At 51.8% G+C, this 26,436-nt stretch overlaps 1 protein-coding gene across 1 annotated transcript in view; it reads right to left on the bottom strand.

Moving 5' to 3' along the window:
• The window catches only part of DACT1 (dishevelled binding antagonist of beta catenin 1), a 33,974-nt gene extending 10,619 nt beyond the window's left edge, over positions 1–23,355 (bottom strand). The window contains exons 1-2 of the mRNA XM_060261508.1: positions 23,005–23,355; positions 1,331–1,463 (exon numbers count right to left, since the gene is read on the bottom strand). Coding sequence (XP_060117491.1) covers positions 1,331–1,463; positions 23,005–23,355 — 484 coding nt within the window. The remainder of the gene's footprint in view (positions 1–1,330; positions 1,464–23,004) is intronic.
• Positions 23,356–26,436: the final 3,081 nt, after the last annotated feature.

Genomic DNA, 26,436 nt, shown 5'->3' with positions numbered 1-26,436 from the left:
AGGCAAATACTGATGGGCCACCATTGCTGGCCTCTGTGCAGCAACCCTGGGCTTCCCTGGTGGTCTCCTATCCAAGTACAACCACCGGGGCTTTTTTGTAGCAGGAACTCCTTTGCATATTAGGTCACACCTTCCTGATGTAGCCAATCCTCTTAAGATTCTCCAGGGCTCTTCGTACAGGATCTACTGCACGCTCTTGGAGGATTGGCTGCATCAGGGGGTTGGAGCCTAGTATACAAAGGAGTTCCTGCTACAAAAAAAGCCCTGCTACCACTGTCAATCCTGTTTTCTTTTCTGAGAACCTAACAAGATTGGGCTAGCCTGGGCCATCCAGCTTGGATCTCCTTTAATGTTTTCCTTACTGGTGGAAAGTGCCATCGTTGCAGCCAACTTACCTCAGCCCCTTAGGTTTTGCAACAGGTGAACAGAGGTGCTTAGCCATTGCCTTCCTCTTGATAGCAATCCTGGACTTCTTTGGGGGCCTCTCATCCAAGTGTTAGCTTCCAAGATCCAATGATATTCTGTTCAGCTTCCAAGATCCAATGATATTCAGCTAGCCTGGACCATTTTGGTCAAGGCAACAGATGTTCAGAGATGGTTTGCCATTGCCTTCCTCTGCACAGCCACTCTGGGCTTCTTGGTGGCCTCCCATCCAAGTGCTATCCAGGACTGGACCTCCTTGGATTCCAAGATCTAAGGATATTCTGCTAGTCTGGACCATCTTGGTCAAGGCAAGAGATGTAATCTGACATTGCCTTCCTCTGCATAGGCACCCTGGGTTTCTTGGTGGCCTCCCATCCAAGTGCTATCCAGGGCTGAATCTGCTTAGCTTCCAAGATCTAATGATATTCTGCTAGCCAGGACTATCTTGGTCAAGACAAGAGATGTTCACAGGTAGTTTGCCATTGCCTGCCTCTGCATAGCAACCCTGAGCTTGTTTGGTGGCCTCCCATCCAAGTGTTAACTTCCAAGATCCAATGATATTCAGCTAGCATGGACCATTTTGGTCAAGGCAAGAGAAGTTCAGAGATGGTTTGAAAATGGCAGACTTTTTACACGATGGTTTGCCATCGCCTTCCCCAGTCCTCTACACTTTCCCCCCAGCAAACTGGGTACTCATTTGACCGACCTCGGAAGGATGGAAGGCTGAGTCAACCCGGAGCCGGCTACCTGAACCAGCTTCCTCTGGGATCGAACTCAGGTCACGAGCAGAGGGCTCCGACTGCAGTACTGCAGCGTTACCCCTCTGCGCCACGGGGCTCTTAGGACTGCATTACCGAGCTATAAAGCAACCAAAAGGAGCCTGATGAAGCCTCTCTGAAACGCCTACCTGAGCTTGGACGACTGTCCATCTCCAAGTGCTCGTCTGCCGTTTTTTCAACATCCAGTCTCAGGTCGCTGATTTGCTTGTCCAATTCTTGGAGCTGATTCAACAAGCCGGCATCCCTCTTTCTCAAGCAGTTCTACAAGAAAAACAAAAAGACGAAGCGTGGTCTTCAGGCACGATGCATCGTACAGGGTTGCAACAATTCATGGGAGTCTGCATATCACCACAAGCCAAACTACTTCTATGGGTCAATAAGATATTGGATTTATACCCCACCCTACATTCTGAGTCTCAGAGCTGCTTACAGTCTCCATTACCTTCCCTCCCCACTCCCCACAACAGACACCCTGTGAGGCGGGTGGGGCTGAGAGAGCTCTCCCAGAAGCTGCCTGTTCAAGGACAACTCTGCAAGAGCTATGGCTGATCCAAGGCCATTCCAGCAGCTGCATGTGGAGGAGGGGGGGGGATCAAACCTGGTTCTCCTAGATAAGAATACGCGCACAACCACTACACCAAACTGGGAAGCCCTTCCTGTTTTCTGCACCACCAAGGGATATAATCAAGGCCCTCTTATCACCCAAGTGATTAAAATGTGGAATTCACTGCCAGGGGATATTGTGACAGCCACAGACATTCATGGCTTTAAAAGGGGATTAGAAAGATTCATGGAGGAGATGTCTTATTAATGGCTACTAACCATGATGATTACAGAGAACTTATAAATGACAGTGCTGAGAAGAAATATTAAGGGAAGGCCTCAGCCTCCCTGCCCTGTTGTTGGCCCTCCAGAGGAACTGGCTGGCCACTGTGTGAGAAAGGATGCTGGACTAGATGGAACCCTGGTCTGATCCAGCAGGGCTCTTCTGATACTCTTATGTAGGCCTCAGCCTCTGTGCCCTATTGTTGGCCCTCCAGAGGAACTGGCTGGCCATTGTGTGAGACAGGAGGCTGGACTAGATGGACCACTGGTCTGATCCAGCAGGGCTCTTCTTAAATTCTTACAAGACACCTTTACACTGGAGGTTCCTCAGTAGCAGAATTTGGTTTCCAGTTGTTACTGATAACCATGGTTGTGGGCCCCTGATTATGAACGATTGCCCTTTCTCCCCTCCTACCACGTCACAACATCTGGTCTACACATATCTGCACAACAAAAAAATTAAACATCCTTCTACCAAAGAATCGAAAGCCTGCGCCAATAAGTGTCCAAACCTCTCTATGTAATCTATTTGCCTCATTTATTCTGGTTTTGCTGGGAAGACGACAAACCAGACACTGGAAACCTAACCACCAGAGTTGCAGCATCTGCCCCCATATGAGAAAATATGAGTTGCCCCCATATTTTCAAGTCTACTTTCTCCCACCAACTAGAAACTTTTATTTATTTATTTATTTATTTATTTAATTTTATTTTATTTATTTAGAATTTATATCCCGCCCTTCCCACGAATGGCTCAGGGCGGCTTCCAACAATAGATCCAACAATATCTAAACTGAAATTTGCACAAAGCCGAATCCTGCCCACCAGGACTATGTTCAATGATATCTCTGTGCTCAAGAACATAAGAGAAGCCATGTTGGATCAGGCCAATGGCCCATCCAGTCCAACAATCTGTGTCACATAAGAGAAGCCATGTTGGTTCAGGCCAATGGCCCATCCAGTCCAACACTCTGTGTCACACATAAGCACATAAGAGAAGCCATGTTGGATCAGGCCAATGGCCCATCCAGTCCAACACTCTGTGTCACACATAAGAACATAAGAGAAGCCATGTTGGATCAGGCCAGTGGCCCATCCAGTCCAACACTCTGTGTCACACGTAAGAACATAAGAGAAGCCATGTTGGATCAGGCCAATGGCCCATCCAGTCCAACACTCTGTGTCACACATAAGAACATAAGAGAAGCCATGTTGGATCAGGCTCATCCAGTCCAACACTCTGTGTCACACTTTGGCCAAAAAAAAGAAACCCAGATGCCATCAGGAGGTCCATCCGTGGGGCCAGAACTCCAGAAGCCCTCCCACTGATGCCCCTCCCAGGTACCAAGAATACAGAACATCACTTGCCCCAGACAGAGAGTTCTGACAATATGCTGTGGCTAATAGCCACTGATGGACCTCTGCTCCATATGTTTATCCAATCCCCTCTTGAAGCTAGCAATGCTTGTAGCCACCACAACCCTTCTGTGGCAGTGAATTCCATGTGTTAATCACCCTTTTGGTGAAGAAGGACTTCCTTTTATCTGTTCTAACCCGACTGCTCAGCAATTTCATTGAGTGCCCACAAATTCTTGTATTGTGAGAAAGGGAGAAAAAGACTTCTTTCTCCACTTTCTCTATCCCATGCATAATCTCGTAAACCTCTATCATGTTACCCGCTCAGTCGATGTTTCTCCAAGCTGAAGCGCTCCAAGTGTTTTAACCTTGTGCTTATGCAGAATCAAGTTTAGAAACTTCCCTGGGTTTACCGGTGAATGAATGACCTTCCAATGGAGGAGAACGGGGGTTCAGACCATTCAGTAATAAACCTCCCACCCCAGACCAGCCATTTTCTCTCAGTCCAAGCCTACCTCACAGGGTTGTTGTGAAGGTAAAATGGGAAGGAACAACCTGTGCCTCCTTGAATCCCACAGAGCGAGGGCAGAATCAGAACATAACAAAAAGCCCCTCCAAAAACACCTCATCCAAGCATTTAAGACTCAGAAATTAACCACCACGTTAAGCCGTGGCTTAGTTTGGACCTCAGTAGCAACTTACAACTGGGGTCTTATCAGCATGCCGTCCAAGGTAACAAGAATGGGATCGATACCATAAACGCCTGCACTGTAATCCCTTCTCTACTCCCAATTATCGCAATGCTTCACATTCCGGAAATAATGAGACGGCGTAAGCGGTTTTGCAAAGACACCTTCGATCCTTGATGTGAGGGGTTGCAAAGAACGAGTTTAAAAGAAGCTCATTAACCCGAGGTTGGGGTAATAAGTTTGCCGGCTGGATCTTATAATTACATCTATCCATCAGTCCCCCACTGTATAAAGCTTTTTAACATATAGACACACAGAGAAAAGAGAGTGTAGTATTTTTATTTATTTTATTCTATTTGTAGCCTGCTCTTCTTCCCATAGAATAGCAGTAGTAGTAGTAGTAGCAGTGCATACATACATATACACATGTGCACACACACTACTAGTGTTCTACAGGCAGGGTGGGCTATAAATAGAATAAATAGATATTTAGACAGACGGATGGATGGATGGATGGACGGACGGACGGATGGATAGTTGGATACAGACAGGCACTACTACTGTTCTACAGGCAGGGTGGGCTATAAATAGAATAAATAAATATATAGATGGATGGATAGACGGATGGAGATGGATGGATAGATGGATATATTTGGATAGATGGATGGATGGATGGATGGATGGACGGACGGACAGACAGACAGACAGATAGAGACAGACAGACAGACACAGACACTACTACTGCTCTATAGGAAGGGCGGGCTATAAATAGAATAAATAAATACTAGATGGATAGATGAGAGAGAGAGAGAGAGAGAGAGAGAGAGAGAGAGAGAGAGAGAGAGAGAGACAGAAAAAGACACTACTACTGTTTTACAGGAAGGGTGGGCTATAAATAGAATAAATAAATAAATAAATAAATAAATACTAGATAGACAGACAGACAGACAGACTTTTTTTTCTTCGGCTTTGTCTCTCGTGCTGTTTTGGCTGCGTCTCGTTTGATACAGGATCACAACTTGGAATAGGAGTGACAGGAAATTCGTTAAATTCGTGCACTGGTTAGAATTGCTGAAGGATTGTTTTGTACAGGGCTTTTTTTGTGGCAGGAGCTCCTTTACATATGAGGCCACGTCCCCCTGATGTAGCCAATCCTCCTGGAGCTTACAGGACTCTTAGTACAGGGCCTACTGGGAGCTCCAGGAGGATTGGCTACATCAGGGGTGTGTGGCCTAATATGCAAAGGAGGTCCTGCTAGAATTCCTTACAGGGCTCTCAGTACAGGGCCTACTGGAAGCTCCAGGAGGATTGGCTGCATCAGGGGGTGTGGCCTAATATGCAAAGGTGGTCCTGCTAGAATTCCTTACAGGGCTCTCAGTACAGGACCTACTGGAAGCTCCAGGAGGATTGGCTGCATCAGGGTGTGTGGCCTAATATGCAAATGAGGTCCTGCTAGAATTCCTTACAGGGCTCTTCGTACAGGGCCTACTGAAAGCTCCAGGAGGATTGGCTGCATCAGGGGGTGTGGCCTAATATGCAAAGGAGGTCTTGCTAGAATTCCTTACAGGGCTCTCAGTACAGGGCCTACTGGAAGCTCCAGGAGGATTGGCTGCATCAGGGGTGTGTGGCCTAATAGGCAAAGGAGTCCTGCTAGAATTCCTTACAGGGCTCTCAGTACAGGGCCTACTGGAAGCTCCAGGAGGATTGGCTGCATCAGGGGTGTGTGGCCTAATATGCAAAGGAGGTCCTGCTAGAATTCCTTACAGGGCTCTCAGTACAGGGCCTACTGGAAGCTCCAGGAGGATTGGCTGCATCAGGGGTGTGTGGCCTAATAGGCAAAGGAGGTCCTGCTAGAATTCCTTACAGGGCTCTAAGTACAAGGCCTACTGGAAGCTCCAGGAGGATTGGCTGCATCAGGGGTGTGTGGCCTAATAGGCAAAGGAGGTCCTGCTAGAATTCCTTACAGGGCTCTTCGTACAGGGCCTACTGGAAGCTCCAGGAGGATTGGCTGCATCAGGGGGTGTGGCCTAATATGCAAAGGAGGTCCTGCTAGAATTCCTTACAGGGCTCTCAGTACAGGGCCTACTGGAAGCTCCAGGAGGATTGGCTACATCAGGGGGGCGTGGCCTAATATGCAAAGGAGCTCCCGCTAAAAAACCCAACAAAAACAAACGCTGGTTTTGTACGACCAAGCTGAGCCTGCAGCCGTGACCAGCCTCGCTACGAACAGGAACAACCATATTTTGAGGGGACATGACGGAGCCGCTTCAGAAGTGTGCAAGTATAACTGTACCCCCGAGGCAGGTCATTAGAAGACCAACAAGTAGGGAGGGGGTTCTAGCACCATTACCGGAGAGCATCAAGACGTGGCAAAGGAGGCATCAGGGCAATTATTGTGGAGCTGCACAAACATGTAACTATGGAGTCGTCACACACAGAATGACATCACTGGGCAGCGCCAGGCACTATTAACCACTAACCGCCTGTTAGCTGCTTGGTGCTACGGCAACAGTTCGGGTCCCTCCACCGTCCGGCGAGGGCACCATATCCCCCTAGTGGCGATCAATGGCAGTACAGTCACAGGCCTTTGGCAGCCATCTTGGAACACGTTTTCTAGATTTATATAGTACGGTCCCACACATCGAACAGGTTGCCCACTCTCGCCTCCAAAACTCCCTTGCAGATGAGGGCAGAAGAGTTGCCAACAGAACGCTTAACAAGAGGGGAAAGCGACGGGGGAAAAAAATCTGGAGAACTGGCAACCTTTCCACGTCGCAGAAAGCTCCCCAAATACCCCCTTTCCACCTTAGAACTGCCTAGGAGAGTCACAGCAGGGAAACCACTCAACTCCTTGATTATATTACAAGCCAACCTGTCCCTCCCCGCTAGGGTTGCCAATCTCCAGGTGGGGGCAGGGGATCCCCTGGATTGGAGGCCCTCCCCCCGCTCCAGGGTCATCAGAGAGCGGGGGGTGGGGGAATGTCTGCTGGGCACTCCATTGTTCCCTATGGAGATTTATTCCCATAGGAAATAATGGAGAATTGATTCGCTGGGGCTCGGGGGGGCTGTTTTTTGAGGGAGAGGCACCAAATTTTCAGTATAGCATCCAGTGCCTCTCCCCAGAAGGCCCCCCAAAATTTCAAAAAGATTGAACCAGGGGGTCCAATTCTATGAGCCCCCAAAGATGGTGCCCCTATCCATTATTTCCAATGGCAGGAAAGCATTTAAAAGGTGTGTGGTCCCTTTAAATGGGTGGCAGGAACTCCCTTTGGAGTTCAAGTCTGCTTGTCACACCCTTGCTCCTGGCTCCGCCCCCAAAGTCTCCTGGCTCCATCCCCAAAGTCCCCAAATATTTCTTGTATTGGATTTGGCAACTCTACTCCCCGCAGCCTCTGTGGTGTAAGAGTTGAAGTGTTGACCAAAGAACTGGGGTGGCCAGGTTTGAATTTCCATTTTGTGGGCCATTTGTGTACTCTCCACTTAACCTACCTCACACAGGGCTGTGGTGAAGATAAAATGCTAACGTCATTCAGCATCTGAAATTGCACCACTCTCAAACATACAAGGACAGATGGGCTCATATCTCAGCTGTATCTGAAGAAGCAAGCGGTGACACACAAAATCTCCTTCCCAGCAGGGCTCTTTTTGTAGCAGGAGCTGCTTTGCATATTAGGCCACGCCCCTCTGATGTGGCCAATCATCCAAGAGCTAAGAGGGCTCTTAGTACAGGACATACTGTAAGCTCCAGGAGGATTGGCTACATCGGGGGGCGTGGCCTAATATGCAGAGGAGCTCCCCTACAAATAGAGCCCTGCTCCCTGTCAAGCATGGAAAAATTCCACTAGTAATTAATTGTTTTAGGGTCCTCCATAAAGCTGGCCTGTGAAGTATCATGGGGGACCAAAGCCTATTAACTCTGTTGTTCTTTCCCCCTCCCCCTTCTAGCTTTATTGCTTGTGAAGCAGAGTAGAGAGAAACGAAACTAACTTGAGAAAGAGTAATCAGCACCTTCCCATACATTCCTGTTAGGGAGTATGGCACATCTGGGGAAAGCAAGGACGGAGTACTGATAATGCTGTGCGAATGTAGACATTTATGATAGTTTATGTGTGAGAGCGCATCCCTCGCCCCCACCTTTTGGAATCCTTTTGATGTATGCCTTAAAAGTATTGTATCAATGTATCTTTAGCATCACTCTCAAAACCTGTTCCAGGAGATAGTATCAGTCTATCAATAAACGAAGTTTTGTATCAAACTTGACTCGTCATTGAAACCGCATGCTTGACACTCCCCGCCACAAATTTTGCTAGTCTTTAAGGCGCTCCTGGACTCTCGGTCTTTCAGTTGTTTCAGCGTGCTGGTCGTTACAATATCGGTTTTATTCCCTCTTTCATTCCTCTTTCCCAGTGTTATTATAAGAAATTACTCCTCTTGTTCCTAGGACTTGGTTCTTGTTCTCTCCCCCACCTGGACTGAGTCATAAGAACATAAGAGAAGCCATGTTGGATCAGGCCAACGGCCCATCCAGTCCAACACTCTGTGCCACACATAAGAACATAAGAGAAGCCATGTTGGATCAGGCCAATGGCCCATCCAGTCCAACACTCTGTGTCACATAAGAACATAAGAGAAGCCATGTTGGATCAGGCCAATGGCCCATCCAGTCCAACATGCTGTGTCACACAATGACCAAAACCCAGGTGCCTTCAGGAGGTGCACCAGTGGGGCCAAAACTCCAGAAGCCCTCCCATTGTTACCCCTCCCAAGCATCAAGAAGACAGAGTATAAGGGAAGCCATGTTGGATCAGGCCAATGGCCCATCCAGTCCAACACTCTCTGTCACACAGTGGCCAAAAAACCCAGGGGCCATCGGGAGGCCCACTAATGGGACCAGGACACTAGCAGCCCTCCCACTGTGACACCCCTGCCCAAACACCAAGGATACAGAGCATAGCTGCCCCAGACATAAGAACAGAAGAGTAACCATGTTGGATCAGGCCAATGGCCCATCCAGTCCAACGCTCTGTGTCACACAGTGGTCAAAGAAACCAGGCGCCATCAGGAGGTCCACCAGTGGGCCCAGGACACCAGAAGCCCTCCCACTGTTGCCCCCCCAAGCACCAAGAATACAAAGCATCACTGCCCCAGACAGAGTTTCATCAATACACTGTGGCTAATACCAACTGATAGACCTCTGCTCCATATGTTGAACATATGAACCAGACCCTTGGTCTATCAAAGTCAGTATTGTCTTCTCAGACTGGCAGCGGCTCTCCAGGGTCTCAAGCGGAGGTTTTTCACACCTCTTTGCCTGGACCCTTTTTGGGAGATGCCGGGGATTGAACCTGGGACCTTCTGCTTCCCAAGCAGATGCTCTACCACTGAGCCACCGTCCCTCCCTGATGTTGATCCAATCCATCTCCTATTGGGTCTTCCTCTTTTCCCACTGCCTTCAACTTTTCCTAGTATGATTGCCTTTTCCAGTGGTTCCTGTCTCCTCATAATGTGCTGGCAGAGGGGCAGATTTTGCTGATTCCTTCCCCAGATGTTCTACACTCCCCGACAGGAATGTATCCTCCCCTGCAGGGGTCGTTTTGTAGAAACATAGGTGGTGCTCATTAGCATATCTCATTAGCATATGCCACCACCACCCCCAGCCAAAAGCAACCTGATACAAGAAAGGAGAGCCCCGGGAGAGCAAGGCCTGTTTGGGCTGCCTACAGATCCAGCCAGTCCAAGGAGGCCTCGCTCACCTGGAGCTCCCTTTGGCCGCCCACCACCCACAGTCAAAAGGCCAGGAAGTCACCCACCATCCAAAATCGCATAAGAAGCGGAGAAAGGGTGGTTTGGGCTTCCCCTGGGGTTAAAGGGCTGCTGGGGGTGAGCCAAAGCCGCTGGTGGCTGGCTGGCTGCCCTAAATCCTAATCCAGGGATTGTTAAACAGCTGCACCTACTATTGGGTTTGTTTCTAGCAGGAGTTCCTCTGCATATTAGGCCATGCCCCCTGATGTAGCCAATCCTCCAAGAGCTTAGAGGGCTCTTAGTACAGGGCCTCCTGTAAGCTACATCAGGTCGGCGTGCAGGACAAAGTAGGCGGGAAGGAGGAAGGGGGCCATCAGAAATGTTCAGGAGCTGTGCTCCTGTGAGCTCCTGCTGAATTCAAGACCTGCTCCCCAGTTCCACCAACGGGACTGTTTCTCAGAGCTCTGAACCCCAGGAACAGAACTTGGGGCGGGGGGGGGGGGCGCTCAGAGGGCTACCACTCAAAGGGGAGGCAGGAAAGTCCCGTTCTACAAGTGTCGCTCGGCTCACAGTACTTTGGATCTCGCCCAAGATTCTTTTTGCATTCTTGCCTCGCGAAAGAAGGGATCAAAATTCATAAGGAATGGAAGCCGACGCAAAAACGTGATAAAGCGGCGGCAGAAGAGAAAAAAAAAAAGATTTTGAAACTACCAAACACAGAGATGGCTTCTTGATCCCAGAAAAAGCAAGAATCGTAGAGTTGGAAGCAGGGCCGGCTCACCCATTAGGCAAGCTAGGTGGTTGTCTACGGCACCGGCAGGGCGGGGCGCCAAATTCTGCCTTCCTCCTTCTCCCTGCTAGGCAAACGCCTAGTTTGCCTGCTCCCCAGCCTCCTCCCCCCTCCCTCCCCCACCAGGTCTAGTTCAACGGCTGGAACCAGTGGCCAGGAGTCATGCTCCGGGGCTATCTAAAGGTGCTCCCCCACCGCCACCGATCCACTAGAGGAGGCAGTGGTGGCGGTGCCCTTTCAGGTTTCGTAGTCCTTCCCGCTGCTGCTGGCCTGCCCGGGCACTGACAGCACATCGATCAGCTGATCAGTTTACCCGCCAATCAGCTGAGCGGTGTGTGGGGGGGGTGCCTTTAGAAATAGACCTGGTGGGGGAGGGAGGAAGAGAAGAAGAATTGCAGATTTATACCCCGCCCTTCTCTTTGAATCAGAGACTCAGAGCGGCTTACAATCTCCTTTATCTTCCTCCCGCAAACAGACACCCTGTGAGGTGGGTGGGGCCAGCAGCTGCCCTTTCAAGGACAACTCCTGCAAGAGCTATGGCTGACCCAAGGCCCTTCCAGCAGGTGCATGTGGAGGAGTGGGGAATCGAACCCGGTTCTCCCAGGTAAGAGTCCACACACTTAACCACTACACCAAACTGGCTCTCAAACTGGGAGGAGGAGGAGGTACGAGGGGATATTTGAGGGAAGGAAGGAAGGAAGATAAATGGGGAGGAGAGAGGGAGACATGGAAAGAAAGCGACTTTAACTTTAAATGCATTCTCCAAGCCGCTGGCTGGCTTGGCTTGGAGAAGTGATTTAAAGAGACAAACACCTTCTCCAAGCTGGCTGATGGCACTGGGGGCTTCACCCGGTGCCCCAGGCAACCACCAAGTTTGCCTTTGTCCCCCGCCCCCTGCCGCTACCCCTGCCCGCCGCCCCTCCATTCCCTTCCCTCCCTTTGCCTCTCCTCCGCGGCTCCGCACCTCCCCGCCACGGTTCCGCGCCTGCCTCCCCGCCACGCCTCCCCTCCCTTCGGACCCTTTCCCAGCCCGGCGTCTCAATTTCAACGCCAGAATTTCAACGCCCCACCCCCCCCGCCGCCTGAACACTCAAATTGTGGGTAAAACCGCGCCGCGGGGCCAGGCTGCACTCGCCACCTCTCTGGAACAGCGTCCTGAAAGGGGGTCACCCCTGTTCATGACAACACACAGGCATGTGGGCAAGCAGTGCCACATGACAAGCCTCTCCCAGAGATTTCCCCCTGGCCTCGTTCATGCAACTGGTGCTTGCCGACAGGACTTAAACGGTACCACCCCGTGTGCATGTGACTGTGTTCACACCAAGAATCTCACAATCTAAAGACAACAGAGGAAGAAGAGGAAGAGAGAAGTGGACAGATATAAGAAGCATATTAAGATTTTTATAAAAACATCAGAAGAGCCTTCTGAACCATACCAGTGGTCAATCTGGTCCAGCCTCCTGCCTCACCCAGTGGCCAACCAGTTCCTCTGGAGGGCCAACAACAGGGCAGAGAGGCTGAGGCCATCATTAGAGCATAAGAAGAGCCCTGCTGGATCAGACCAGTGGTCCAACCAGGCCAGCATCCTCACACAGTGGCCAAGCAGTTCCTCTGGAGGGCCAACAACAAGGGAATAGAGGGGGAGGCTTTCATTAGAACATAAGAAGAACCTTGCTGGATCAGACCAGTGGTCCATCTAGTCCAGCATCCTGCCTCACACAGTGGCCAACCAGTTCCTCTGGAGGGCCAACAACAGGGCATAAAGGCTGAGGCCTTCATAAGCACATCAGAAGAACCCTGCTGGATTAGACCAGTGGCCCATCTAGTCTAGCCTCCTGTCTCACAGAGTGGCTAACCAATTCCTCTGGAGGGCCAACAGCAGGGCAGAGAAGCTGAGGCCGTCATTAGAACACAAGAAGAGCCCTACTAGATTAGACCAGTGTTCCATCCAGGCCAACATCCTCACAGTGGCCAACCAGTTCCTCTGGAGGGCCAACAACAAGGGAATAGAGGGGGAGGCCTTCATTAGAACATAAGAAGAACCTTGCTGGATCAGACCAGGGGTCCATCTAGTCCAACATCCTGTCCCACACAGTGGCCAGCCAGTTTCTCTGGAGGGCCAACAACAAGGGAATAGAGGTGGAGGCCTTCATTAGAACATAAAAAGAACCCTGCTAGATTAGACCAGGGGTCCATCTAGTCCAGCATCCTGTCTCCACAGTGGCCAGCCAGTTCCTCTGGAGGGCCAACTACAGGGTTTAGAGGCTGAGTCCTTCAGAAGAGCCCTGCTGGATCAGACCAGTGGTCTAGTCAGCATCCTGTCTCGCACAGCAGTCAACCCGAACCTCTGGATGGCAAACAACAGGGCACAGAGACCGAGGCCTTCTCCTTATGTTGCCTCCTGGCTCTAGGATTCAGAGGATTAGGGCCTCTGAATGTTGAGAGGCGCTTCAGACACCTCAGCTAGTAGCCATTGATAGACTTGTCCTCCGTTAATCTATCCAATCCCCTTTTCGAACTGTTTATTCTTGGGGGCATTGCTACATCCTCTGGAAGGAATTAATGTGGAATTCACTGCCACAGGAGGTGGTGGCAGCTACAAGCAGAGCCAGCATCAAGAGGGGATTGGATAAAAATATGGAGCAGAGGTCCATCAGTGGCTATTAGCCGCAGCATTTTATTGCAACTGTCTGGGACAGTGATGCTCTGTATTCTTGGTGCTTTGGGGGGGGGGGGGCAAAGTGGAAGGGCTTCTAGCCCCATGTGAACCTCCTGATGGCACTTGGGGGTTTTTTGGCCACTGTGTGACACGGAGTGTTGGACAGGATGGGCCATTGGCCTGATCCAACATGGCTTCTCTTATGTGTGACACAGAGTGTTGGACTGGATGGGCCATTGGCCTGATCCAACATGGCTTCTCTTATGTTCTTATGTGTGACACAGAGTGTTGGACTGGTTGGGCTATTGGCCTGATCCAACATGCCTTCTCTTATATTCTTATGTGTGACACGGAGTGTTGGACTGGATGGGCCATTAGCCTGATCCAACATGGCTTCTCTTATGTTCTTATGTGTGACACAGAGTGTTGGACTGGATGGGCCATTGGCCTGATCCAACATGGCTTCTCTTATGTTCTTATGTGTGACACAGAGTGTTGGACTGGATGGGCTATTGGCCTGATCCAACATGCCTTCTCTTATATTCTTATGTGTGACACGGAGTGTTGGACTGGATGGGCCATTAGCCTGATCCAACATGGCTTCTCTTATGTTCTTATGTGTGACACAGAGTGTTGGACTGGATGGGCCATTGGCCTGATCCAACATGGCTTCTCTTATGTTCTTATGTGTGACTCAGAGTGTTGGACTGGATGGGCCATTGGCCTGATCCAACATGCCTTCTCTTATGTTCTTATGTGTGACACAGAGTGTTGGACTGGAAGAGCCATTGGCCTGATCCAACATGGCTTCTCTTATGTGTGACTCAGAGTGTTGGACTGGATGGGCTATTGGCCTGATCCAACATGCCTTCTCTTATATTCTTATGTGTGACACGGAGTGTTGGACTGGATGGGCCATTGGCCTGATCCAACATGGCTTCTCTTATGTTCTTATGAATTCAGCAGGAGCTCACAGGAGCACAGCTCCTGAACCTATCTGACGGTTCCCCCTCTTCCTCCCCACCTACCTTGTCCATTGAATAGTAGGTGCAGCTGCATAACAATTATTGGATTAGGAGAGCGGGCAGCCAGCCAGCCAGCCACCAGGGGCTTTGCCATGCCCCCCAGCAGCCCTCATTAACCCCTGGAGAAGCCCGCGCCACCCTTTCTCTACTTCTTATGTGATTTTGGAAAGTGGGTGGCTTGCTGGCCTTCTGACTGCGGGAGGGGGTGTGGCCAAGGAGAGCTCCAGGTGAGCAAGGCCTGCTTGGGCTGGCTGGATCTCTAGCCAGTCCAAGCAGGCCTCGCTCACCCGGGGCTCTCCTTGCTTGCAACGGATTGCTTTTGGCTGGTGGGGGGGCATATGCTAATGAGTTACGCTAATGAGCTCCACCACCTATTTTTCTACAAAACCACCCCTGTTCGCTACCCAAAGGAGTCCCAGAGTGGCTTACAACCTCCTTTCCTTTCCCTTCCCCACAACAGACACCCTGCGGGGTAGGTGGGGCTGAGAGAGCTCTCCCAGAACTGCCCTCGAGCAGAACAGCTTTGAGAGAACTTGCGTGCCGAGTCAAAACAGCAATCAGTGTACAAATAGTACTGTAAATGCAAAATAATCATCGGCATAAAACAACACTTTAGAAAGACAACAGAATAGCTGTATTGCACAAAGCCAAAGTTAAACAAACTATCTACACGCCGCCCCAAAGAGTCCGTCCACAAACGATAGCTTCCGTTGTTCCACAGTTTTCTGTCTCTTGAAGGACCAACAGCTCTGTTGCAGTGAAGATACGACACTTTGTTTGTTTCACTGATGTTTATACACTGTGGCTCACTGGAAATATTGCATACTCATAAGAGAAAGCAGAGGGAGGCTTCGAAACTGCCAGCAAGTTCTAAACGCGGCGAATTCTCTCCTCCTCTTTTGGATTTATTTTGCCTTGAACGTTCCGTCTCTTTTCTACGTAACTGAAGTCTTTGTGACTCAAAAGAAGATGGACTTTCTTATCTATAGAACATATGAAGCTGCCTTCTACTGAATCAGACCCTCAGTCCATCAAAGTCAGTCTTGTCTACTCAGACTGGCAGCGGCTCTCCAGGGTCTCAAGCTGAGGTTTTTAACGCCTACTTGCCTGGACCCTTTTTAGTTGGAGATGCCGGGGATTGAACCTGGGGCCTTCTGCTTCCCAAGCAGATGCTCTACCACTGAGCCACCGTCCCTCCCCTGCTCTCCAGGGTCTCAAGTTGAGGTTTTTCACGCCTACTTGCCTGGACCCTTTTTAGTTGGAGATGCCGGGGATTGAACCTGGGGCCTTCTGCTTCCCAAGCAGATGCTCTGCCACTGAGCCACCGTCCCTCTCCAAGCTGCGGCTTGGAATTTAAAGTGGGACTGTTGGTCCTTTATGACAGTGGCCCCCAACCCCTGGACTGTGGACCGGTCCCGGTCCGCAGCCTGTTAGCCACCGGGCCATGAGTTGTATAATTATTCCATTATATATTACAATGTAGTAATAATAAGACGACAACATTGGATTTACATCCTGCCCTCCAAATCTCAGAGCGGCTCACAATCTTTTTTATCTTCCTCCCCCACAACGGACACCCTGTGAGGTGGGTGGGGTTGAGAGAGCTCTGACAGAAGCTGCCCTTTCAAGGAAACTCCTAGGAGAGCTATGGCTTAACCCAAGGCCATTCCAGCAGCTGTAAGTGGAGGAGTGGGAAATCACGCCCGGTTCTCTCAGATAAGTGTCCACACATTTAACCACCGCACCAAAAGAAAGTGCACAATTGTATCATCCCGAAACCATTGCCCCTCCCCACTCCGGTCTGTGGGAAAATTGTCTTCCACAAAACCAGTCCCTGATGCCAAAAAGATTGGGGAACGCTGCTTTAAGAGACAGAAACCTGTGGAACAACGGAGGCTATCGTTTGTGGACGGACTCTTTGCAGCTGCGTGTCTATCATTTGTTTAACCTTGACTTCCTGCAATATAGATATATTTTGTTATCTTTCTCAAGTGTTGTTTTACTCCAGTGACTATTTTGCATTGAGAGAATTTGTGGCTTGCCCAAAGTCACTTCAGCAGGGGACTGAACCGGGTGTGTGCATGTGTGTGTGTGTGTGCGCGCGCACGCGTGATCTTCTGTGTTCTAAGCAGATGCTCTGCCACTGAGCTAGAGCACCTTTCCTTGGCCGGGTTCGGCCGTTCCCCGCAGGACTCCGCCGATCATCTTAACTAAGGAAGACAGACCCAAACACCCAGCTATGGGACGAGCCAGATGTAGACTTCAGAAGCCAAGCTGAGATGCGTTCAGAGAAGTCACAGTGGGTCAGAGAGGTATAAACTAGTAAAGGTAGTCCCCTGTGCAAGCACCAGTCGTTTCCGGCTCTGGGGTGACGTTGCTTTCACAACGTTTTCGCGGCAGACTTTTGACGGGGTGCTTTGCCATTGCCTTCCCCAGTCATCTACACTTTCCCCCCAGCAAGCTGGGGACTCATTTGACCGACCTCGGAAGGATGGAAGGTTGAGTCAACCTCGAGCTGGCTACCTGAAACCAGCTTCCGCAGGGATCGAACTCAGGTCGTGAGCGGACAGTTCAGACTGCAGTACTGCAGCTTTACCACTCTGCGCCACAGGGCTCTTTCTAGGTATAAACAGGGCTCAAAAAGATCAAGAGAGCGAGAGAGAGGGAGACAAGGTGTTTTGCTGACAAGGAATGTATTAACTATGGCGTTCCCGCTATTATGTGTGAAAATTAGAGAAAGCTAGGAATTCTGGATTGACACGGATGACGATTGTATAATTTTGGGCACTACTGGACGTAGAAAATCGCACATAATATACAAGATTGGCCCCCAGAAGAGGGATTAAGAGATTCAAAACGGCTTACTAAACAGACCGGTTCTCTGTTGGACCTTTTTCTCAAATATAGCACTGGAATATAATATAAGGACAGTCACAGTAGGAGCATTGTGTAACTAATGAGCTTTTAACTTTCTGCATGCCTGATACATTTTGTATTGATGATCTTCTTTTTGTGTGTTGATACTATATATTCATTATAGTACAGTCAGAATTGTGTTTTTACATGGAGAGTTTTATCTTTGTCGTGCGACTGAGAAAGCCTGGCAAAGCAAGTTCCCCCCCCCCAACGGAGGAGCCTCAGCCAATGGAGAAAATAGAGGCTTTGCTCTGTAGCTCCTGTGCGATTGAGCAAGCCTGGCAAAGCAAATTGTGATGCAGAAGGAAGCAAACGACGGCCCCCAGGTCTGATTCAGCCCCCAGGCCGCATGTTTGACATCCCTGATCTAGATAAATTACTTGTTCCTACGGCTGCCTTGAGATTACTTTTTACCAAAGACTGCTGCAACTCGCATGCTGCAGTGAACAAGGCTGCAGTTGCTGAGCCCGCAAAGGAGCTTTCTGCGCTCCGCCCCTTTCCCGCCCCCTCCAGCTCACATGTGCAAAACAGAAGACCAAACAGACACACCACGTTGTACTTGGGGTGATGAAATGTCCCGACACCCATTGGCTGCATTAATCTGACAGCTCAGAACGTAGACGTCCCAGCTGCTCCAGGAACACAGCCGTTGGAATAACTGCAATCCAGATTCCGTGAGGGAAGGGACTGCTGTCCATTTGGTTGGATCTAAAACCTCACGCAGGCCTTGAGGGACAGAAACGGCTTTATGGGGCAGGCTTTGGACCCCAAAAAGCTGCCTGTTGCTTCTTTTAGGAGCCACTTCACTGCAGAGGGGAGCATGAGGGTCAAACCCGCAGATTCGGGGGGCTAAATAGATTTCTTCAAACCAATTCACTGGCTACCGAGGCCTTTCTTCTCCGGTTCTTCCGCTGCTGTTGCGGTACCTCACAATACCCAGACCTTCTGCCAAGGACTCTGGCCATGTTTTCTGTTACTATCTCACACTGACCCACAACACTTGCCAGCCACCCGCTGACCCATGGCTCCTTTCTCCACATGTTTTAGTTCTGCCCACACCAATGACCCCAAACCACCTACAGTACAGAGTAAAGCAGATCAGAAAGAGATGCTTTGCCACCCGAGCTCTCTTGGGGCACCAAACTGGTGAAGGACATCAACTTGAGGGGGCACTGAAGGGCACAGTTTGCCCCTGGCACTGCAACCTAAGCCAACACTTGAACACACGAAGCTGCCTTATACTAGACCAGGGGTGGCCAAACTGGGGCTCGGGAGCCACACGTGTCTTTTTCCCACATCTCGTGTGGCTCTTGAAGCCCCCACTACCACGTCGGCCAACTTGGAAAGGGCATTTCTCTTTAATAACTTCTCCAAGCCAAGCCAGCTGGCAACTTGTAGAAAGCATTTAAAGTTGCTTTTCCCCCCACCTCCACCTATTTGTCTGCCTGCCTTCCCTCCTTCCTGTCTCGAGGCTCTCAAACATCTGATGTTCTTGTCTTGCAGCTCTCAGACACTTGGCATCTATTCTATGTCAGGGGTGGCCAACGGTAGCTCTCCAGATGTTGTTTTCCTACAACTCACATCAGCCCCAGCCATCGGCCATGCTGGCTGGGGCTGATGGGAGTTGTAGGCAAAAAAGGAACACCTGGAGAGCTACCGTTGGCCACCCCTGTTATGTGGTTCTTACATTTAAAAAGGTTGGCCACCCCTGGCCTGCCAAGGTCAGTCTTATCTAAGACGGGCAGCGGCTCTCCAGGGTCTCAGGCTGAGGTCTTTCCCATCACTGACTGTTTTGTCATTTTTTAGCTGGAGATGGTGGGGACTGAACCTGAGGCCTTCTGTATGCCAAGCAGGGGCTCTTTCCCAGAGCCAAGGCTCCTCCCCCATCAGTCATTTAGAGAGGCTGGACTTGGCTGGCACTGGGATGCCAACCTCCAGGTGAGACCTGGGGAGCCCCTAGCATTACAGATCATCTCCATACAGAGATCAGTTCTCCTAGTGGAGGGTAGACTCTGTAGCATTACCTCCCACTGGGGTAGTGGTTAAGTGCACAGACTCTTATCTGGGAGAACCATGTTGGACTCCCCACTCCTCCACTTGCAGCTGCTGGAATGGCCTCGGGTCAGCCATAGCTCTGGCAGAGGTTGTCCTTGAAAGGGCAGCTGCTGGGAGAGCCCTCTCAGCCCCACTCACCTCACAGGGTGTCTGTTGTGGGGGAGGAAGGGAAAGGAGATTGTAGGCGGCTCTGAGACTCTGTCCTTGAAAGGGCAGCTGCTGTGAGAGCCCTCTCCAGCCCCACCCACCTCACAGGGTGTCTGTTGTGGGGGAGGAAGGGAAAGGAGATTGTAGGCCGCTCTGAGACTGTCCTTGAAAGGGCAGCTGCTGTGAGAGCCCTCTCCAGCCCCACCCACCTCACAGGGTGTCTGTTGTGGGGGAAGAAGGGAAAGGAGATTGTAGGCAGCTCTGAGACTCTGTCCTTGAAAGGGCAGCTGCTGTGAGAGCCCTCTCCAGCCTCACCCACCTCACAGGGTGTCTGTTGCGGGGGAGGAAGGGAAAGGAGATTGTGAGCCACTCTGAGATTCAGAGTAATAATAATAATAATAATAAATTTTATTTATATCCCGTCCTCCCTGCCGAGGCAGGCTCAGGGCGGCTATAAGTATAGAGCGGGATATAAATCCAATGTCTTCTTCTCTGTCCTCCCCAGGCTCCACCCCCAAATCTCCAGGAGTTTCCCAAACCGGATCTGGCAACCCGACACTGCCACACCTCCACTGCCTGAAGTCCTACTATCCACCTGTCCCTATTTTCTCCCCTGCCTTTTCTCCGGGGGCTTCGGCTGATATACATGATACGCCCCTTCCTCATGTTCTCCTCACATCAACCCTTCGAGGTAGGCTGGGGCAGAGGCAACGAGCATAAGAGAGAGAAACGGGCTGGCCCAAAGTCATCCGGCCAGCTTGAGGCCCGAGCAGGGACTCGAACTCAGGTTTCCCCAGTCCCCACCCGACTGTTCCACCCTGCAGAGCAGGGGTGGCCAAACTTGCTTAACGTAAGAGCCGCAGAGAATAAACATCAGATGTTTGAGACCCACAAGACATGAACATCAGATGTAGGTAGGTAGGTAGGTAGGAAGGGAGGGAGGGAGGAAGGAGAGAGGGAAGGAGGGAGGAAGGAAGGGAGGAAGGAAGGGACAAAGGAAAGGAAAGGAAAGAAGGAAGGGAGAGAGAGAGAGAGAGAGAGAGAGAGAGAGAGAGAAAGAAAGAAAGAAAGAAAGAAAGAAAGAAAGAAAGAAAGAAAGAAAGAAAGAAAGAAAGAAAGAAAGAAAGAAAGAAAGAAAGAAAGAAAGAAAGAAAGAAAGAAAGAAAGAAAGAAAAGGAGGAAGGGAGGGGGGAAGGAAGGAAGGGAGGTAAGTAGGTAGGTAGGTAGATGGAGAAGGAGAGAGGCAGAAAGAAAGCAACTTTGAACTTTAACCCCTTAAACTTGACTTGGAGAAGTTATTTAAAGAGAGGGAGAGGGGGAAAGAAAGCAACTTTGTGCATTCTCCAAGTCACCAGCTTCACTTGGAGAAATTATTTAAAGAGAGAAATGCCTTCTCCAAGCTGGCTGATGGAGTGGGGGGGTGGGGGCTTCGAAAGCCACGAAATACGTGAAAGAGCCACAATGGGCTCCCGAGCCACAGTTTGGCCACCCCTGCTGTGGAGACATCCCCCCCCCCTTTGCTTTTTATTGCAGCTCCCTCTTCTGTAGAAGCCCTGCCATAAAGACAGGCACAAAGGCCCTCTGTGATGGAGGGGCCGATCCAGGGACTGGGGCTGCGGGTGGGGGGGGGGAGAGACAAAACCGCAAGGCCCTTCCCTGCAGTGAGCTCCCGCAAGCCCCTCCGGCTCGAGCCCCACAGGAATGCAGTCAACTGGGCCAGGGGAGCATCGGCTCCTCAGCGGCACAACCATCTGGCTTCATGTTTTCGCTCTGCCCAGAGGTTCTTCGCCTCTCTTACCTGCCCCCAAAGAAAGATTTTCTCGCCCGATGGACTGAGAATCACCCCAGGGTCATAAGAATATCAGAGAAGCCATGTTGGATCAGGCCAACGGCCCATCCAGTCCCACGCTCTGTGTCACACAGGGGCCAAATAGACCCTCAAGTGCCATCATTCCTGTTCAATGGGGGGGATTTATGCGGGGGAAGTTCCTGTGAAGCAGCACCCCACTGCAACGCCGGAACACAAAATGCAAGCCCGTTTCCACTGCAATCCTCTGCTCGCCCACCTGGGAGCAGACAAAGCCAGGCTTACACCAAAGTAAAAGCGCCCCAGGTCCCCGACACCTCTCCTTCTTTGGGCACCTGGAAATCAACTGCAGTTCTGGACCGCTCCTCTGGTTTTCTATTCCAGGACGGCGGATGGGAATCCAAGAAGAGACGCACACACACAGGCTCTTCACGACATCCGCAACCCGCAGCTGAGCGCCAGAGGCCTGGGCTTGCTTTCTCAGGTCTCCCTGCCAAAGGGGCACACACACACACACACACACACACACACACACACACACACGCCAGCTTTGCCAAAAACAAAACACTGACCTCCTCACCCAAGCACCCAGTTTGCCAAAATGAGCTGGGGGGGGGGGGTCGCCAATGCAAAGAAGTCAAGGCTAAGCTGGAACGCTGGAGGGGGAGGGGGTGCAACAGAGATGCCATGGGATTTTGCTTTTCGGAGAGGGGGGGGTTGAAGAAGCAATTCTTTCCGGTGGCTTTGGATGCCCAGCGAGAGACAGACAGACACACAGACACAAATACTCATTTGGTAGCTGCAGTAATTAATCAGGATATTGAAGAGGCTGCTATTGTTATCTTGCCCAATAGGATGGAATTGGGGGGGGGAGGAGAGGGAGACTGGCCGGGAGATGTCCTGCCCCCAATTTTTTTTTTTTGGGGGGGGGGTTTAAATGCAATCCAGAGTAGTTCTCTACAGCAGGGGTAGCCAACGGTAGCTCTCCAGATGTGTTTTTGCCTACAACTCCCGTCAGCCCCAGCCAGCATGGCCAACGGCTGGGGCCGATGGGAGGTGTAGGCAGAAAAAAACATCTGGAGAGCTACCGTCGGCCACCCCTGCTCTACAATATCAACAGCAGGGTAGGGGGTCCAAAGAAACTGGTTGGTTTGGACCTTTCGAATGAATGGGGGGGGGGGGTTGCTGTTTAAGAGACTGCAGCGCCCCCCACCCCAGACACACAGCACGGGGACGGTAAGAGGCAGGGGTCCCTAAGCCCCTCTCTCCCAGTCCCCTATATTGACCTTTAGCACCCCCCCCCAACACCTCTTGTCTGCCCTTTTTCCTTCTTCCGAACCTCTCCAGACTCTCTTTGCTTTCTTGGGGAGGAGGGGGGCAGGAAAGCCGACGCGCCCCCCCCCCAATTCCATTGTGTCCTTGGCAGATGGGGAGGGGGGGAAGACTTGTCAAATCCGGCACCTTCTCAGACCCCCCCCCCCCAAGCCTTTATTCTCAGTCTATGCGAGGGGGGGGGTGTCAGACATCTAGACCCCCCCCCCTATACACTGCGAGGTCTCTCGGTCCCCCCCCCACCCCCGCGCAGCCTCGACCCGAATTAACCTGGCAGGATGGCTGCTCCAGAGGGACCCCTTTACGCCCCCCTCCCCTGCAAAGGGCCACGATCCGCAGGACAAAAGAGGAGCGGTGCGGGAAAAGCACTCTGCACCCGCTCAGAGGCACTCTCCGGGGTCCGAAGAGGAAGCGAAGGGTTCCACCCCGGCAGTGCCGCCCGCCCGTCCCGGCTCTCACCAGCTGCCTCCTCAAAAGCAAGATGTTCTCCTCCAGGAACTTCTCCTCCAAGCTGCGCGGCGGGGCGGCTCCGGCTCCCTCGGCCTGCGGCGGCTCCCCGGCGGGCGAAGCCCCCAGCAGCAGCCGCCGGACGCGCAGCTCCTGGCGCTGGCGGAGGAACTGCAGCTCGGCCAGCCCGGCCAAGGTGGCCTCCAGGCGCTCCCGGGTGCGCAGCCGCTCCGCCTCCGCCTCGCTCCTGCCGCCGCCGCCGCCGTCCCTGGGCCAGCGCGCCTCGGCCTCCCGTCCCCAAACGCGGCCGCTCTCCTCTTTCTCCTGCTGCGGCGCAGGCGGCGGCTCCGAGCTCGCCTTCATCCCCGAGGCCCGCCCGGGGCAAGGCAGGGCGCGGCTGGCCCCGAAGCGCCCCGCGCTCGATTGGCAGCGCTCAGCGGCGCCTGGAAGCGGCCCGGCAGCGGCACAGCCGGCGCTCCAGCGGCGCCACCATCCCCTGCCCGCGCGGCGCCTCCGCCTCCTTCTGCGCCCCTCGCCGGCTGCCTCTCGCCTGCCCCGCCGCGGCTCCGCCCCTCGGCCTCTGCAGACGCCCCCCCGCCCCCCGTCCCCGCCTCCTCCTTCCCCGCCTCTCCCTGGCAGAAGCCGGCCGCCTGGCGCGCGCGTAAAAACGCACTGCGAAGGAGCTGCCCGAGCACGGCCTGGAGGAGATCTCCTGGGATGGCAGATCCTCCAGGGGGAGCCTGGAGGGGAGGTCTCCCCGGAACGACAGCAGGATCTCCAAGGCTGCGGAGATCAGCTCCTCCGGAGAAGGTGGCTCTTTTGGAGGGTGCTCCTTGGGAGGGAAGAGCCCCCCCGTGGCGCAGCGTGGTAAAGCTGCAGCGCCGCGGTCCGAAGCTCCGCTCACTGGCCTGGGCTCGATCCCGGCGGAAGCTGGGTTTTCAGGTAGCCGCCTCGAGGTTGACTCAGCCTTCCGAGGTCTGTAAAAGGAGGACCCAGCTAGCTGGTGATGGGGGGGGGGGGGGGTGGAGTGTAGATGACCGGGGAAGGCAGTGGCAAGGTAAAATGTGCAAGCGCGTCGTTTCCGACTCTGGGGTGACGTTGCTTTCATAAAGTTTTCACGACAGGCTTTTTTTATGGGGTGGTTTTGCCATTGCCTTCTCCGGTCATCTGCGCCACGGGGCTCTTAGGCAGTGGCAAACCACCCCGTAAAAAAGTCTGCCGTGAAAACGTGAAAGCAAGGTCACCCCAGAGTCAGAAACGTCTGATGCTTGCACAGGGGACTACCTTGACCTTTGGAGGGAACCATTTTCTCCAAGGGAACTGATGTGCTCCACTGTCATTCCAGGAGATCTGTATGGCATTGTACCCTACTGAGGTCCCTTCCCATCCCCTCCCAATCTCCAGGAATTCCCCCACCTGGAGCTGGCAACCCTATCTCAAGCACAGCTTTGCCATCCGGGCCCAGGGAGCTCCCATCAACATGAAGGGGCTAGGCCAAAGCCTGTGTTGAGGTGGTCGGGCCTTCTGTTCCAAGGAGCTTCCTCGGTCCAAGCCGCGCAAGGACCCCAAGAGTTAGGTTCAGAGGACTTAACTGTGTTAGCCTGTTTCTGGAAAAATAGCAAAGAGCACCTTTAAGACATCATATTTTATTGTAGCATAAGCTTTTGAGGAACACAGCTATCTTCGTCAGATGCATCTGACAAAGAGAATCATGTATGAACATATGAAGCTGCCTTCTACTGAATCAGACCCCCAGTCCATCAAAGTCAGTACTGGCTACTCAGACTGGCAGCGGCTCTCCAGGGTCTAAAGCTGACCCTTTTTAGTTGGAGAGGCCAGGGACTGAACCTGGGACCTTCTGCTTACCAAGCAGATGCTCTACCACAGAGCCACACCCACACCCATAGAAACATAGAGTTGGAAGGGACCTCCAGGGTCATCTAGTCCAGCCCCCTGCACAATGCAGGAAACTCACAAATACCTCCTCCTAATTTCACAGGATCTTCATTGCTGTCAGATGGCCATCTAGTCTCTGTCTGAAAACCTCCAAGGAAGGAGAGCCCACCACCTCCCGAGGAAGCCTGTTCCACTGAGAAACCGCTCTAAACTCACAAATACCTCCCCCTAAATTCATAGGATCTTCATTGCTGTCCTATGGCCATCTAGCCTCTGTCTGAAAGCCTCCAAGGAAGAAGAGCCCACCACCTCCCGAGGAAGCCTGTCCCACTGAGGAACCAGTCTAACAGTCAGGAAGTTCTTCCTAATGTTGAGCCAGAAACTCTTTTGATTTAATTTCAACCCAAGAGAGCTGTGTTTCCCCAAAGCTTACGTTATGGCTTAAAGGTGCTACTGGACGCTTTGCTATTTTTCCTGGGAAGTAGGTTTAAGCTGAGCGACTGGTCCAAAGCTCCAAGGCGGAGAACAAATTTGAACTGGAACCTCTTCCCCATCCCCCCACCCCTAACCCTGCTCGTTTTGTTTTCCTTTATAAGATTAGAATTCTGCATAACTACATTTTTGGCTTGTACTGCATGCATTCCTCAGCCCCTGGACCCTGCTATTTATAGTCCTTTTCGCAGAGTGTTAGAGCTGCAGTACTGCAGTCCTAAGCTCTGCTCACGACCTGAGTTCGATCTCAGCGGAAGCTGGTTTCAGGTAGTCAGTTCGAGGTTGACTCAGCCTTCTATCCTTCTGAGGTCAGTAAAATGAGTGCCCAGCTTGCTGGGAAGAAAGTGTAGATGGCTGGGGAAGGCAATGGCAAACCACCCCGTAAAAAGTCTGCCGTGAAAACGTGAAAGCGACGTCACCCCGGAGTCAAAAATAACTGGTGCTTGCACAGCGGACTACCTTTACCTTTTTTTTAAGGACGGATGCAGACGCAGAGGGGGATTCCGCATCATTGGTGCCAAAAATGGAGAAATGTGGCTTCCTCCTTTGTGTGCCTGCAGAAAGAGAGGGGAGGGGGGGGGACTGAAGGAAGTTGTTTCCCCTAAAAGTGCAATCTGCGCATCAAAGGGTTCAATAAACAGGAAGATGCTTAGTGACTGCCCATCTATCTGCAACTCTCTGGTCACTTGCTTCTTGGAGGCTGAGGTACAGGGACATTGCAGTTGGTTCTTCCAACTGCAGGGACGGTGGCTCAGGGGAGGGACGGTGGCTCAGTGGTAGAGCATCTGCTTGGCAAGCAGAAGGTCCCAGGTTCAATCCCCGGCATCTCCAACTCAAAAGGGTCCAGGCAAATAGGCGTGAAAATCTCAGCTTGAGACCCTGGAGAGCCGCTGCCAGTCTGAGTAGACAATACTGACTTTGACGGACCGAGGGTCTGATTCAGTATAAGGCAGCTTCATATGTTCAGATGTTCAACACAAACCACTTCTGAATATCTCTTGCCATAGGACAGCTATAGCCTTAGATTGCCATGGGCTGCCATAGATCAGCTGTGAC

This window comes from Heteronotia binoei, chromosome 21, assembly GCF_032191835.1.
Source record: "Heteronotia binoei isolate CCM8104 ecotype False Entrance Well chromosome 21, APGP_CSIRO_Hbin_v1, whole genome shotgun sequence".
NCBI classification, from domain to species: Eukaryota; Metazoa; Chordata; class Lepidosauria; order Squamata; family Gekkonidae; genus Heteronotia; species Heteronotia binoei.
Note: the sequence above shows the minus strand (reverse complement) of the source record. Positions and strands in the feature narration are given on the sequence as shown.